This window comes from Martes martes, assembly GCF_963455335.1.
Source record: "Martes martes genome assembly, chromosome: 5".
Classification (NCBI taxonomy): Eukaryota; Metazoa; Chordata; class Mammalia; order Carnivora; family Mustelidae; genus Martes; species Martes martes.
The window spans coordinates 124,720,818-124,737,712 of NC_137892.1; the positions used below are offsets into that span (position 1 = coordinate 124,720,818).

At 52.5% G+C, this 16,895-nt stretch overlaps 1 protein-coding gene across 3 annotated transcripts in view; it reads right to left on the bottom strand.

Annotated features, from left to right (window-relative positions):
• PPARGC1B (PPARG coactivator 1 beta) overlaps positions 1 to 16,895 on the bottom strand; it is a 103,974-nt gene that overhangs the window by 23,856 nt on the left and 63,223 nt on the right. For 2 of the 3 annotated variants that reach the window (XM_080804116.1, XM_080804115.1), the window contains exon 2: positions 2,701 to 2,874. In XM_080804116.1, the coding sequence (XP_080660242.1) occupies positions 2,701 to 2,874 (174 nt within the window). Of the gene's footprint in view, positions 1 to 2,601; positions 2,875 to 16,895 lie in introns of all 3 variants that reach the window. The other variant, XM_080804117.1, reaches the window with a different exon arrangement.

A 16,895-nucleotide genomic window follows, 5' to 3' on the forward strand; every position in this document is an offset into this window, starting at 1 on the left:
CTTGGCAGGTAATAAAGTATCTCCATCAGTTCCTTCGTTCAACTCATGTGATCGGGTCCTTACGACGTGTGAGGGCCCTAGAGATGAAGCCAATGAATGCTGTTTGTCCTCAAGGAACTCACCGTCTAAAGGACACAGAGACACAGGCACGCCCGTGTGCGCACGCACACAGATGGGAGCCCAGGAGAGGAACTCACCAACTGCCTAAGGGGGCGACAGGAGAGCTGGGCCTTGAAGGATTTAGTCACTTGATAGCTATTTCATTTATTAAGGCTGGAGCGGCTTGCACTCCACAAGTGAAGAGCCTGGGGATATAAGAGAGCCCAAGGCCATCGTGGTCCCCACAGTAATGGGGTTTATGACGTTGTGTGCGGTGAGGGGCAGGCACCAATCCCATAATCCCACACACAGGGGTGCATCCACGGGTAACAGGCAGAACCGGCCTGGGCTAGGGAGAGCAGGTGGGGTGTGCAGACCATGACGGGGGAGGGGTTGGGGGAGCAGAGGTCGGCCAGGATGCTGTCCATCTGTGAGGGTTCTGCCTTCCTCACTGGGCTGGGAGCCGAGGGCCACACAGGCTCACTTGTGCCCAAGACCATTTCACACACATAGTGGGAATCTTGGCAGGGGCTTGCTGGTGGGTCTGGACAACCTAAGAAGTAGGGGCCTGTACAGTTCAGGTGGCGGAGGTCTCCATGGAGCCTTTAAACCTCTCGCTCATCAGCTCTCCATGACCTGAAAGCATTTTCTGGAAGTTAGCCCCCTCTCCGGGAGAAAGCAGCACAGCGTAGGTCTCGTCCCTATTGTTCAAATAAAGAATGTAGGTCCCTGGACATAGTCGGACCTGAAGCCCAGCCCTGCTGCTCTGCACAGGGCTGACAGAGAGGTTGTACAGTACCAAGAGGTATGGCTTCCTCAGTTCGAGTCTTCAACGGATCCTTCCTAGCTGTGTGACCTGGCGCCAAGTTACATAACCTCTCTGAGTTTCACTTTCATCACCAGTAAAATGGTCATTAATAGTCCTTTCTTTATAGGTTAGAACAGACTTGGGAAAAATCCAGACTCCTTATCATGGCCCACAAGACCCTACATAGCATCTGGCCCCTGCCTAGCTCTCTGACTCTACCCTGGCATGTTCCTCTGCTACCCACCAGCTCCTCTGTTGCCCAACACAGCAAGCTTTCCTGCTCCCTGGCTCTGCCCTTGCTGCTTCCTCTGCCTGGAGAGCTCTGTCCTGCTCTCCGAGCTTCACACAGCTACTCCGTCTCATCCTCAGAGAGGCCTCTCCTGACCACCCAATCGTTAGAGCCCCTTCTCACACCTGGCACATTTCTTCTGTGCGCATGTCACAATGACTACGGTTTCTGTGTTAGCGGAGCTAGGGTCAGTTTTCTCTCTAGACTGTAGACAGCACAGTGCCTGACACATGGAGGGAGCTTCCCTTTCTAGAAGGAGCACTACAGTCCATCAGGACTGAGAGAACGCTCACAGCACACCAGCACGACACCTGACACGTGACACCTGACATGTGGCAATATGATCATATTGCCAGACGGGCAGGGGGAGCCTCCTCCCACCAGTCTTTATTGGGGAGCAGATCTCAAGGGAAGAATAATAAATCTGACTGCACCCATCACTCAACTTATTTCACCTACTACCCTCCCCGACACACACACACCCGCAAATGCGCGCAGAGCCTACTCTATTTTGAAGCAAATCCCAGACATCATAGTATTTCGTACTCGGGGGCTTCTTTTTTTTTTTTTTTTTTTTTAAGATTTTATTTATTTACCTGACAGGGAGAGAGAGAGATCACAAGTAGGCAGAGAAGCAGGCAGAGAGAGAGGGGGAAGCAGGCTCCCCGCCGGGCAGAGAGCCCGATGCGGGGCTCGATCCCAGGGCCCCGAGACCACGACCCGAGCCGAAGGCAGAGGCCTTAAACCACTGAGCCACCCAGGCGCCCCTCGGGGGCTTCTTAAAGGACGTGTTGCCCATCACGGGCCCCCGAGACTGGACGCAGAGCATGCAAGGGGAAAGGCATGGCTATGCACAGCAGTTCTTGGCTCTGCCTCTTTTCAAAGAATCTCTAGGCCCCAACTGAAAAATGAAGACAGCTGTACCCGCTCTAAGGGTTGTTAAGAGAATTCAATGAGTTAATAGACACAACAGGGACAGTCCTGCCACAGCGCAGTTGTTCTATCCAAGTGAGTCATCTCCATTATGGCGTCGCTGTGGTTACAAAGCCCTGGCTCAGGAGGGAGGCCAACTGGGTTTGCATCCAGCTCAGCTACTGACTGGGTGAATCGCCCTAGGCACGTGACTTAACTTCCCCGAGCCTCAGTCTCCTCATCTATAAAATGGGCTCATCATCGCGCCTGCCTCACAGGGTAGGGATGAGAAGTCAGTGAGATAATACACAGAAGGGAGGTCTCGGGGTTTTGGGGGCTCCTTTCTGACTGCAGGGGAATAACAAGAGCAGCTCTTCCCAGCCCTCCCTGTGCAGAGGTGGTAACAGGCCCGGCGAGCAGGTGAGAACCGCCCCAGATCAACGGCAGATCCCAGATGAGAGGCAGGGTCCCAGGAGCTGTGGGGTGATGGGACTTCTTCGCATGAGCAAATGCAGAAGAGGCGGTGCAGGGAGACCCAGGTGCAGGGAGACCCTTTCAGGAACAGAGATACCTCGAGGCTCAGAGGACATACCTGGAAGAGCTCGGAGTCGTCGGGGCTGTACTGGCTGGGTTCAGTCTCTGAGTTCTCTGGGCACCACTGTAGCTCCCCGAAGCAGGTGGCTGAGTCAAAGTCACTGGCATCCAGCTGGGAGAGGTCTAGCTCAGGAAAGTCAGCGCAGAGTTGCTCCTCCCCGGACCCCCCACCCTGAGGAGACAGGAAGGAAAGAGGGTGAGTCAGAGCTGGGCCTGGCTGGATCCAGGTATGGACCCTTCTTACTCATGGTGCTGCCAGCCTGGAACCCTGGCAGCTCTTAGGCCAAGGCCTGACTTTGCCATGTGACCAAGAGATGTCCCACCCTCTGGCAATGGTCGAATCTAACAGAAATGAAACTGGGCCCTGGCAATAAAAATTCTGCCTGCTGTTCTCTCCCCTCCTCCTTCACTCTCCTACGCATCCCTCAAAGCCCTTTCCCCACAGCACCTCTTTCTTCTTACCAGAACTATTATGTTGAAAACTTCATTAGAAGCTCTAAATAGATCCTCATTTACACTACTGTCCCCACCTGAAAGGGGATTTCTGGAACGCAATATTAATAATGAGACAAAAACCAGCAGTAAGAATGGCTGACATTATTGAGGGATGACGATGTTCCGGAGAAACACTCATCCATGTTCTCGGGGACTTCACAGGACTATGTGTAATGTCTAAAATGTGGAAGGCCACCCACCCGAGAACAATAGGTAAATAAAACCATAGTCACCTGAAGCACAGAATACCACGGTGCCTCTGAAAAGAACGAGGCAGCAGTATATATGCTCTCCAAGACACATTAAATGGAAATAAACACTAAATTGTAGACTAGAGCCAGTAGACTATTATCTCACATGCATAAAAGAGAAAAATCAAGCTACGCAACTCTTTGCCTACAGTAATACATATGCACACGTCCAGGAAAAGGTCTACAAGGCTCTAAGCGCCACCTGACCGTGGTGGGTGGGGGACGAGGGAGGCACGGAGGACTGTGGTAACAGCACTGACCGAACCAGCGTATCTCCAAGTGCAGTTCCAGGACAGGCAGGGTCAAGACCAGCAGGGACCGTGTTAGAAACAATGCAGATTCTCAGGCCAAAGCCCGGAACGACTCAGCAGAAGGCAATGGCTTTCTGACCCTGGTCTCCCACATCTAACAAAGACCAGTAGAAGGGCTGCCCTGCAGACTGAGAAATGGCCCGAGCTGGGAGGCTGACCCAGAAACAGCAGACCACAGGCCTTGGGGTCCGGCAGACCTGAATCCTAGTCCCCACTCGCCAGCTGGGAAACCTTGGGCAAAGCTCTTCTCCTCTCTGGAGCTCAACAGCCTCATCCGTAGAATGACAACGCCCACCCCAAGAGTTCAGACTGAATAAGGCGATTTTACAGCCTGGCTCGGAGATGTTCAGTAAATGGTAGCTAACAGAACCACCACCAAGTCAGAACTAATACCGGTAAAAACAGCAGTGTTTCGTGGCGGGCACAGAGGGTGCAACGGCCTTAGAGAACAAGAAAAGGCCTGACACTTAAAAGAAATAGGTTTTGCACAGGCCTCTTCCTTAATTGTTCCCACTTACTAAGCCTCATAAATTATGAACAAATGTATATTATTAGCTCAACTTGACACAGGAAAAAGGCTTTTATGCGAATTTGGGTCAAATGTCTTAATTGGCGTTTTGCAAGAATCCTGTATCCACAGGCAGCACCAGCGTCAGGTTCTCTCAAGTGGCTGGTCCCCTGCTCTCAGACTAGGGAGCAGGGTGCCCGGTGAGCCTCCGTCTCCGGGGACATCCCTGGGATCACCCCAGGCCCCATCCAACATACCCTACTACCACCGGTCACCACCACTCAGCCGCCCTGGCCCAGAGAACACCTGGGGGGAGGGGGGGTTCTCAGCTTCCTTCTCCTCTCTGTCCCTTCAGGCTGTGGGGATGCTGCGGTCCTGCCTGTTCTAGATGGTCTGTCTCCAGTCTTCGGCTATCGTGAACAGGTCTGCCATATGTGTGTTCAAGTCTTTATGTCGACATACGTCTTCAGCTCCCCAGGGCAGAAACCTGCGAGTGGCATGGCTGGGTCATACAGTAAGTGTATGTGACTTGGTAAAAAAGAAAAAAAAATTGCTCTCCAGAACTGTTGCACCACGGTCCACGCTTACCGGCTGTGCTGAGTGTGCCAAATGTCCCACACCCTCCCCAGCACCTGGGGTTGTCAGTCATCTTAATTTTAGCCAAGCGAGTGAGTGCGTTCCAGCATTTATTAAATGCTACTATGAGCCAGGCACTGAGACAACGGAAGACTCCGTTTCTTCCCTCACGAGCTGACATCTTGGTAGGTAAGAAAACACACAAATATTTCCTTATAGGTTGTGTTCGTGCTCTGAAGGAAACAGGCCAGGTGCACTGAGGGAGTAGAACAGAGGGAAAGGAAGTCTGTGTTAGTGGGGGGGCAGGAAAGGCTTCCTGGAAGAGCTGGCGTCTGAGTTGAGACCTGGAGGAGTCAGGCAGTGGAAGACGTGGGGAGGAACGTTCCAGGCAGAGGGCCCAGCAAGGCAAAGACCCGAGCGTGGGCCAAGGCTAGAGCACGAGGCACTGACCAAGAGTGGGGGAGGCTGCAGCTCGGGGACAGAGGGGGGATGGGAGAAGATGCCTTCAGAGGGGCAGGTGGAGGACGGATCAGGCAGGGGATTGTAAGGGATTTGGGTTTTACTCCAAGTGTGGTGGGGGTGGGGCCGGCGTCAAGCAGGCAGATGGGTTAGGTGGGTGCAGCACCCAGGAGAGGGGCAGGTGGTGGGACTGGGAGGCACCACTCAGCCACAGGGAGGGCCCGTGGAGTGGGAGGGAGCCCCAAAGCAGAGACACAGGAGTTCTGGGCAGCTGGGGTCTCCCTAGTCAGCAAAGCCCCCAGCGATGAGCTCTCTGGGGAGCTCTTCCGACATCCCTGATCCCTCCCATCCCATCACTCAGAGAAGCCACATCTGTAGGACTTGCTTCCTGAGGCTCAGAAACCACTTTAAAATCAGAGTCCCAGAATCCCAAACTGGCCAGGAACCAGCAGCCATGAGAGGTTGTCCCGGAGAGCCACTGAAGACAATCTCGGCATCCGAGGCCCCTTCAAGAACCAGACAAGGGCTATGCATAGCTCTTATCGCGCCCATAAAATACGTCTGAGCAATGCCTGTGTGTGCAAGAAACTTACACTAACTTCCAGGCCTTCACAAACACAGCTTAGGAATCCCGGGCCTGGCAGGTCTACCTCCTTCACTTGGCAGATGGGGAAACCGAGGCTAATGGATTTGCTCAGGGTCATCCAGGAGTGTCCTTCCCATCAGAACCATGCCGCCTCCTTTACAAAACACCCACAAAATGGCCATGACTACTGCACTTACTGATTATTCCCAGCTTCTCAACATACTCCAAGTGTACCCAGGACATAAAAATAAAGAAACCTCAGCTTCGCAACCTTGTCGATTAGGGCTGAGGCCACTCTCTGGCTGGAAACCATTAAGCACTGCATTAATAGTGATTTCTCTGGCCTCCTCCATATTTAGAGAGGCTTTCTGAAGGGGTGCCTTGGGTGACCCAGCTCCCTTTGAAAGGTATTGACTTAAAGCCTTGCTGTTGGGTCCCGGCCCTCCGCTGGAGGCCCCCTAGCGGCACTGGAGGGCACAGCATGGCAATGACAGCCACTGCCATCGCTGAGCTTACCAAATGTCAGGGGCTGTGATACGGGGATTCTTAAAGTGACCCTTGCAGGGCCATGTCACTGTGCCCATGTCACTCCTCGGGAAACTCTGAGACCTGGTCCCTTGTATGAGTCTGCCCGGGCTGCTTGTAACAAAGCACCACAGGGGCACCTGGGCGGCTCAGTTGGTTAAGCAACTGCCTTCGGCTCAGGTCATGATCTCGAAGTCCCTGGATCGAGTCCCACATCGGGCTCCCAGCTACGCAGGAGTCTGCTTCTCCCTCTGACCTTCTCCCATTTCATGCTCTCTCTCTCTTTCTCTCAAATAAATAAATAAAATCTTAAAAAAATAAAAATAAAAAGCACCAGAGGCTGGGGGCTTAAACGACAGGAAGGTTTGATCCTCCGGGTCTGGAGGCTGGGAGGCTGAGCTCCAGGTGTTGGCAGGGGCAGCTCCTGCTAAGGCCACTACTGTTGGCCTGCGGACGGCGTTCCCTGCATGTCTTCCCACTGGCTTGCCTCTGTGGGTGCCTGCCTCTGTGTCCATGTGTCACCTTTGGATAAGGAGACCAGCCAGACTGGATTAGGGTCCATGCTAATGACCTCGCCTTAACTTGACGACCCCTGTAAAGACCCTGTCTCCAAATCAGGTCACATTCCCAGGTGCTGGGGGTTACGGCTCAAACGTATCTTCTTTTGGAAGACACAACTCAACCCACAGCACCCAGGGTCCCAGAACGGTGAATCTGAGATTCAAAGCCAAGTCTCTTTGCTTCCTGCCAAGTCTGTGCCATCGCCTGGCACCTGCTTCTGAAAGTGGAAAGGAACATTCGAGACCACTTATTCCTGTTTACTGATGGGAAGGTGGGGGCTTTCGGACAAGGGCTGAGAAAGATCCAAGTCCCACGGCAAGTTCATGGCTGCGCAGGGACAGGCCTGGGGCTACATACACATGGTGCGCCATGCCCTGGCCTCCCGCAGATGGCCCACTCTGGTTCCCACCATTGGTCCACTTACACTCCTGCCATGGGATGCCCCTCTGGTTGCTGGGCCTTCTGCACCCATTCCTCTAGCAGCATCACACGCCGGATCTGAAAAGGCTGTGGCTGCCCTAAGCCCGGGAGATAAACGGCCCTCGCAGTAGATTAATGGTGTTTTGTACAGATTCACGTAAGTGGCTTCCCTGGAAGCCTGTGTATCTTGTTGGAAATCGATTCCCTGCTTAAGAAAGAAGGCGTCTTCAGGAAAAATTGGTGGCTCCGCTTTCCTGACTACAATCAGCGAATCGTCAAGCTTAGTCCCTGGCCTAGAGCACACTGTCAGAGTTACTGAGCGGAAGGAAGCAGGAGGGGGGCGGCGGAGAAGGCATCCTGAAGTGACAGAGGTCGGGCTCTGGGCCTGTTCACATTCACTGTGCGTCTTTCGCCAAGTGCACACTTCACTATGTCGCCTGCCCTCTCGGTCCTCACTGCCTCCTCTGGGAAAGAGCATCCAACAGACAGACTCTGTGGACCCCTTTGCTCAAGCATTCGGGACAATTCTGTACTAATCTAGTTTCTGAAATCCACACAGGCTTTTGGAAGTATCTAGGTAGAACCTGGCACTTAACTAATAAATTAATGAATGAATGAATTTACCGAGGGGGAGACAAAGGTGGAGAGGGAAAGGCTGTCCTGAAATTTGGAAAGAGGCCTAGACAAAGGTCTGGGTCCTGGCTTTGCTGCTTAATGCTGATCCTTTGAGGTCAGGGCATAACTTTGGCCGCCTCGGCTTCTACTGACAGAAGGGGGATATTAAAAAGAATCCTGTCACAGGCACCTGGGTGGCTCAGTTGGTTAAGCAACTGCCTTCGGCTCAGGTCATGATCCTGGAGTCCCAGGATTGAGTCCCACATCGGGCTCCCTGCTTAGGAGGGAGTCTGCTTCTCCCTCTGACCTTCTCCCCTCTCAAGCTCTCTCTCTCTCATTCTCCCTCTCACATAAATAACTAAAATCTTTAAAAATAAAATAAAAAAATATAAAGAATCCTGTCTCATAGGGTTCTTACAAAGATAAAGCAACATAGGTTGGGAGCCTAGCATACATCAGACACCCGTGAATGGCGGTCACAGATACAGCCCCTACAGTTGACTTTCAAGTGACATTCACAGCTATGGTCTCACTGGTACCTTCCCAAGATGCAGGAAATGGTCGATGGCCAGCATCCCCATTTGACTGATGGAAAAACAGGGGATCTCAGAAGGTCAACGCTTGACCTTGTCTTCTGACCCATCTCCTCAGTCCTAAACCTACTGGCTCTTCCAATTCTGTGTTCCTTCAACCTCCACCAGCCCCCTGATTCCAGTGTTATCATCATTCATGGTTTCTGTGGGAGAAATAACCTTTCCCTGACAGCCAAACTACACTGGCTCCTTCCAGACCTGCCTGGGATGATGGGGAGCAGGGCCCCCCACTGGGCCTGACAGACCCCTTGACCACCATCATGGAGACTCCAGGATAGGACGGTAGTTAGGGTGGTGCGCTACTGCCAGCTCAGAGCCTCCTCCACTGACAAGAAGCTGTATTTGATGGTCCGAGGCAACTTTTCCCTTTTAAATTGCCATCAGGAATGGCCAGACGAGCCATGTGATCTGCTAGGGTGGGCAATGGGGTCAACTTCCCAGCCTTCCTAACTATGGTGGATACCACTAACCGAACACCACACCACTGTGCTTCCTGCTGAGCCCCAAACCTGATCAACATGGAGCCTTAGTAGCCACTGCTAATCGATTAGAACTGGCCTGGTCTGGACCTATGACTCTGTACCCATACTTTCCTTCTAAGAAGGAAGTAAGGAAGATGTTCATGAAGTCTCTGCAAAGCCATTTCATTAAACAGATGTTTTCTTCTGTCCCACCTCTGTTATATGGCTGGTCTCCCACCCATTCCCCTTCTTAATGGTGGCAGTCTACCGATTTTTCTTGGGGAAGCTGCCCCTTTGTACCACCTAGACGGTCCAGGGAAGCACAGTCTGGCTAATTAAAAGCCTTCATCCGGTGACCACAACAAGTGCTTCACCTGGTTCAGAGATGGATCAGAGAGAACACCAAGACTTTGCTAGAGCATTTAAACAAGGGGCTCAGCTGGTTGAATTTCATTCTGGAGAGGCTGGCAGCCATCTTTGCCACTGCTTGGGAAGAGAGCCTGCCTCAGAATGAAGTCAGCACAGGGAATGTAGAGCCAAGAAGCAGAGAGAGTCCTGATAAAGTAATTTAAACACCTGGATCCAGATGTGCCTGAAGCCAGCCTATTCTCTTTACTCCACAGTTATAGGAATGAGAAAGTTCCCTTTCCAGATTAGGTACTAGTTTCTGTCACCTATCAATGAAAAAGTTATGACTAATTCATCTCTCTTATGCTAAAAAAAAAAAAAAAAAAAAAATCTAATCTTCCCACTGTCTTCCAAATCAGTTCAAAACTCCTGGGGTGCCTGGGTGGCTGAGTGGGTTGGGCCTCTGCCTTCGGCTCGGGTCGTGGTCTCAGGGTCCTGGGATCGAGCCCCGCATCGGGCTCTCTGCTCGGCGGAGGGCCTGCTTTCTTCTCTCTCTCTGCCTGCCTCTCTGCCTACTAGTGATATCTGTCTGTCAAATAAATAAATAAAATCTTAAAAAAAAAAAATCCTGAATAGGTCTCTAGGAGAACAGTAAGAAGAATAACTGGTCTTTGTCCACATAGAAGTAACTACAGCATCCTCTGAAATAAGACTCAGGAGCCACAGACACAAAGTGAAGCTCCAGAAAGAACAAGTAGGAAAAAATTTTTTAAAAGATTTTATTTATTTATTTGACAGAGAAACAGAGAGCACATGTGGGGGAAACAGCAGAGAGTGGGAGAAGCAGGCTCCCCATCAAGTAGGGAGCCCAACGTGGGGCTCAATCCCAGGACCCTAAGATCATGAAGTGAGCCGAAGGCAGACACTTTACCGACTGAGCCAACGAGGTGCCCCAGAAAATTGAGGGGTTCTGAGCCCATCTTAAAAGAACAAACACCCAGAATTTAGACAAACCAGGCCAGTGAAAGGCCTCCCACCAACACAGTCAAGGCTAAGCCCCTCAACCCCCGCCTTGAGCTGCCCGCTCAGGGCTTCATGTAAAGACGAACCACAGAAGGTCTAGTGAGAGCACGTTCTCCAGCCTGGAGAGCAAAACGGGTTCCAGGACTCCAAACTGGGCTCTGAACCCAGGCTGGACCTCACCAGGAAGGGTGACCAGATACCAGTAATCTTCGGTAGGGAGGGCAAAAGGAGGGAACTCTCTGAACCCACTGGCCAAGTTAACACTGTCCATCTCATCTTCTCCTGTGACAAGAGCGTCCACTGATGTCCACAGAGCTCCAGAGATACAGGGGGGACTCTCTAGGGCACCCACTGACTGGGTTGCTTGCTTACTGTGGGTCAGCTATGCTTTGTCCCCAACCCATGTGTTACTATACATGCCCGATCCAACAGAATGACTCCCCAATCTGGAAACCGGCACCCTGGTGCTGTGGGTGTGGCCTATGCAAGAGATGGCCAGAATTTCGGCACGAGCACCACAGGCAGCCCTAGAGTAAAAGACTGGAAATAACATGCACGTCATGTGGCTGCGTTACGCTGTGTCATCATTTTGCACCTTCAATGATTTCTTCCCAAGAATTCCCCTCTCCAGCCGCCACCACGCCCTGCCACCCCCAGCTCCTGCTCCCACTCCCATCAGATAAAGACGCCTATTGTACATGGTTCTCGCTGCCCGCATGGCACTGGAAGTCGGTCCTTACGATGGGCTACAGACACAGCACAGAACCAGGGTGCTGGAGGACCCTGTAGAGAGACTTCTAGAAACTCATCTCTTACTCTGCAGCTAAGGAACTGAGGCAGAAAGTCTCCTGGGGGGGTGTTATCTTACTCCCTCACATCTTTTTTCTTCCCTGTTGTCTTCAAGCGGCCCCTTATCCAACAGAGATCTGCAAAGTTTCTTGGAGCTGCGCCCAGGCCAGGTCACCTGGGGTGGATGGAGCCGCTCTTGGATGCCTCGGCAGGTGGCCGTGTGGGGCCCAGGTGCCTCTTCCTCGGCAGCTATGCCAGAGCCCCACCAGCTTATCCTTTCTGGCACCTGTCAGGGCTGCCTCTCAGAAGGCACAGGCTGCCCCCCGGAGCCCAGAGAGGTGCTGTGCACGGCATGTTTGATTTTAAAACAGGAAAAGGCTGAAGGATATTCTGCCACTTGAGTGAGCGAGCAAAGGTGTTCCAGGGACAGAGTGATCCGCGCATTGTGCTGCCTGCAATTGCAGTCCATTTTATGCACTTGAGTTCAAGGGCTCTTGAATTCAAAGGCGAGTGGCAGGAAAAGTGCTCGGTAAACTGCAGAGCATGTGCAGGTATCTGTTGTTAAGACGTGTGGAGGCAGAGCTGGCTCTGGCTCGTCCCTTGCTAGCTGTGGGGCGTCACCTAGCCTCCTGGCATCTCCCGAGACCTGCCTCCCCCACGGAATGGTTGTAGGGCTTGAGTTTCCAGCCTGGGGCCTCTGCGCTGCCGGCTGCCACTCCCTCCACCTGGACTCCCTCCTCTCCCTTGCATCGTCACTCGACTGGTATCTGGTTGCTTCTTCCCGTCCCCAGGTCCCCACCCCAGATTAAGCATCTCTCCCCAGAGGAGCTTCCTGACCACGGCATCCCACAGCAGTGGCCCCGTCTCCCTCTTCCTGGAACGTCGCCCTCCTGCCAAGCCCTCAAGGAGCACTTTCTGTTCCCTGAGATCCTCCCCCTGCTTTTCTTCAGAATTTTTAAAAATTGTGGCAAAAAATACAGAAATAAAATTTACCATTTTAGCCATTTTTAAGCGTTAGGTTCAGAGGTGCGGAGTACACAGACGCTGTTATGTAGCTGCCGCCACCAGCCCTCTCCATGGCTCATCCCCAGTTTTCACGGACCGGCCCCTGCACTGTCTCCTCCCCCCCACTGGACACTCCCCGCAAGCGGAGCCTGTGTCTGTCTTTCTGTCTTGGTCCCTGCTGTTTCCCCAGTATCGAGCAGATACTCAGCCTATGCTAGGTGTTCAATAAACAAAATGAGATCAGTGTGGCCGTGCCTTGTAAACCAGGCCTGAAAGTAAGAGGAAGGCAGCATGAATATTTTTTTTTCCCAAATAGCCCCAAGACAAAGCCAAAATACCCGGTCGCCTCTGTGACCAGATCACGATTTCAAGTTTGGTCCAACTCTGTGGGGGCAACACCAGCAGGAGCTCCTTTTCTTTCCTGGTTTCAGGCCCCTCTGTGAGTTCAAGAATGAAGATATCGGATCACACAAACCACCTGACGTGAACACTCACCATGTCAACACATCCGCTCGACCCAGAGCAACATTTTATCAGTCCCTGAAGGGCAAGCACAGAAATAGACTGCAGAGAGCAAATGCCACCCTTGGTAGTGCTGGAAAGGCTGTGGCACAGGACGAGCCGGGACATGGGTCCCCTGTCACGCTAGTACACTGAAATCGGAAGGTGGAATCAGAGCCAGAGTCAGGATGAGGGGAAGGAGGCACTCCCCTTGGGCACCAAAAAAAACTCCATCACCAAGATAGATCGTACCTAATGCAACGCCCTGAAAAAATCAAAATTAATGCAAAAACCCCATGATAAGCAAAATATCAGAATTCTAAATAAAGATGGGCCAGTCATACTGATTTTTCCTTTTGCTTCAGGCACCTATGTGACTCTGTATGGCACTCTTCCTGTTCCCGCCTTTAAATAAAGATTTGGTGTCTGTTCTGCATGGATATTCAGGTGCCAACTCATTCTTTTTAAACGCTGCATTAAAATATGATTTCTCTTGGGATGCCTGGGTGGCTCAGTGGGTTAAGCATCTGCCTTCGGCTCAGGTCGTCAATCTGAGGTCCTGGGATCCAGTCCCGCATCGGGCCCCCTGCCCAGCAGGCAGCCTGCTTCTCCCTCTCCCTCTGTCTGCTGCTCTGCCTACTTGTGCGCTCTCTCCATCAAATAAATAAATAAATAAATAAATAAATAAATAAATAAAATCTTAAAAAAGAAATATGATTCTCTTGATGACTGACTTTTTTGGGCATCTCCTGAAATTCGGTGCCGGAGCCACGTGTCTCCTTCGCCTCACGCTAACGCCAGCCTGGAAGAGACGGTGAGCTGCTGTTATGTGCCGGTGACCAAAGGGAGATCAATCACGACAGGGATCATGTCACTCTGGCCTCCATTTCCACATCTCTACAAAGGGACCTGTACCCTCTGGTGGCTGTGGAATTACCCCAGGCCTGTCCAGTGTGGTGTTTTAGATGGCAATGTGTTTGGGAAAACTCTAAAGTGCCATCTGCATGTGAGCAACTGCTATGAAATTTTTATCAAAGGTAGCAAGAGGCCCAACCGAGCGGGAAGCAGCATTCCACACCGAAGTGAGTTGCAAAACCCTTGCCCTATTTATAATGAAAGGAGTGAAGCTTGCTAAATGAATCAATTTTGCTTAAGAAGAGAAAGCGATGGGGCACCTGGGTGCCTCAACTCGGTTAAGAGTCTGCCTTGGGCTCAGGCCACCACCCCGGCATCCTGGGGCATCCTGGGATCGAGTCCCCATGTCCGGCTCCCTGCTCAGTGAGGAGTCCACTTCTCTCTCTGCCTCTGCCCCTCCACCCTGCTCCTGTGCATGTGCACACGCTCTCTCTCTCTCTCAAAATTAAACAAACAAATAGATAAAAGTTTAAAAAGAAGAAAAAGGGATTAAGGGCTCTCCAGGGACACAGTCGGTTAAGTGGTGGACTCCTGATTTTGGCTCAGGTCATGATCTCAGGGTTGCAAGACAGAGCCCACCTCAGGCTCCATGCTGGGGGTAGAGTGTACCTGGGACTCTCTCCCTCTCCCCTGCCTCCCCAACCGTGGGCACTCATGCACATGGACTGTCTCTAAAATAAATAAATAAATCTTCTTTTAAAAAGGGGAACAGGGCAGGAGGAGAAAGAGATTAGAGCAGATTCAGGGTTCTCCCTGCAACCAGGACATCCCCTCCCGTCCTGACCCCCTTCCTGAATGGGAAGAAAGGCAGAGGGCTTCAGCTCGCCCTGGGAAACGTGCCCACTCAGTGCTGCAGAAAGGGGTGACTGCCGACATTCTAATCAAGTTGTGGCCATCCTGAACTGGCCGGCGCTCTCCTTCCTCGTCACATTTTGCAGGGTTTCCTCAAAATGTGAATTTCCTCAGTGGGATGGGGGGGCGGCTAGCACAAACCAGCCATCCTCCTATGTGGGATAGATGAAACTGCACCTGGCTTTGGGATGACAAGAAAGTTCTGGAAATAGATGGTAGTGATATTTGTAGGACCCTGTGAATGTGCTGAACGGCTCTGAACTGGACCCTTAAAAATGTGCAATTTTATGTTATGCATATTTTACCACAACAAAATAAAAACAAGTATTAAAAAGTCCCAGAGATCTAAAACAACAACAACCAAAAAAATGGAGCCGCACACTCCGTCTGGAGGTATTCTCTAGGGTCCTACAGTGTCCGTGTTCTTTGGTTCTATTTATGTGTCTCCTACCCCGGCTGCCAGGAGAGACACAGAGAGCTGGGCCAGGGCTCGGCTGACAAGGCCTTTTGCCTGTTAGCACCGTTATAAATAACCCAGAAGGAGGCAGAAAGGGGGTCCTGGCAGGGGAGTGAAGGTCAGGCAGCCCCTTTGTGGCATTTGAGGAAATGTCAGGCTCAACAGGCCAGCAAGGTGCCAGCTCCCATCTCCAGGCCGGTGCTGCCCAGTGTTGACTGCAACCCTGCACCTCCCTCCACCCCCCAACCTCATGCCAGCGAGCCTCGGGGTGGCACTCCCACCAGGAAGGGCAGCACGAAGGGGGCTGGCTCCTGGGGGTTCCCAGCAGGGACGGGACCACTGGGTGGGTGGAGAAGTAGTGGGGCGCTGAGGATCCACCCCCCCCCAGCCTGGCTGAAGTCAGCTCCCCAAGAGCCCAGGCCAGAGCTCAGCCCCCAGCACACCAGCCTCAGCTCGTCTGCCAACACACAGGACCCGCTGAGGCTGAGATGACTCAGCACCGCTCCAGCAGCTCAAGCGGCAACTGTCCCTGCTGGGGCTGCTGCACAGCGTGGGAGCCGGGAGGGGCCTCGCAGCCCATCTGGCCCTGCAGTTCCCACACTGGGCTCCCTGGGGAACCCCCTGCATCACCTCTCCCACAGCCCACCAGGGCCCCAGGCTTTGAAGTGGGAGAGATTATGAGGCAGTCAATTAGTTCGTTTTTCCCATTTTTATTAACTAAAAACCATACAGTGGCAACCCAGCGTACTCCTATTGACCCTGAGTGAATTCAACATGAGGAGCTTGGCAAAACACAAATACATAAAAAGCCAAATTTCTATTTCTTTCATTCGCATTAGAAAGATGGTGACATTATACTTCGCACATGAATTCTCCATTTCCCCATACTACTCATGCAGACTTATTATGCACACATGCTATTTCATGGGCCACGAGAGGGCTTTCGCAGGTTAATTTAAATCCTCAGCCTAAAAAGCCAGTCCCCAGGCAGGTGGCGTCCACCACGCAGAGCACCCGAGGGGCATGTGAGACCCCAGCAAAGGGGGCACTCCCCCATTTTGCAGATGAAAAAGTAAGGCTCAGGGAGGTAACAGGACTTTGCTAAGCAGAACGTGAATCCAGACCCAGCCACCAAACTCTGCAGCAAGCACCCCCCTGCCTCTGCTGGGGCTGACCACAGCTGTCAGTAACACTAGGGGTGTGGGGGGGGAGCGCTTTTCTCGTTCTGTGCAAGTTTATCTACTAGACTTCGAAACAATGGGGAGGGGAAAATGTTCTCAAAGCCCTGCTAGTACCTTTGAGAATCTTTCTGGGTTCACAAAAGCCAGATTGTAAGCCACTGGTATAGACCCACAGAGGAGGGAGTCAAGGCCCCATTCGAGGGGCCGGGGTTCTCCCACCATCATCAGGGAGCAGGGGAGCAGGGGGCAGAGCTGAGGCGAGGGTTAGGCACTTACTCTCCTATTTAAAAGCCTTCCCTGACTTCTTACTGCCCTGGACAAATACCGGAAGCCCTCACTACACTCTGAGGCCCAGTGCGTCCTGGCCTGCCTCCTCCCCCACCATCTGTTGGACTGTCCCACCCTCCCCACACTACAGACACAGTGCCACCTTCTCACTGCAACAAAACCCTCTGGGCTTGGGCTTCCCACCTGGGACCCCTGCCACGTTGCCAGCATTCAGTCTCAGTGAGAGGGGCCTTTCCCAACACCCAACACACTCACCGGCTCACAGTGACTGCTACCCACAGCACAAACGCAGGGACTGTCTGTCTCCCCTCCAGAATGTACACTACACCAGGGTAAGGGACTGGGCTTAGCCTCTGTGGAATCCCAGTGCCTGGACTAGTGTCTGGCACAGAGTGGGTGCTCATTAAACCTCTGCGGGATGGGTGAGGCAGACCAGAGGTTGGGCTAGAGCCCCCATTTCCCAGTCTGGCATC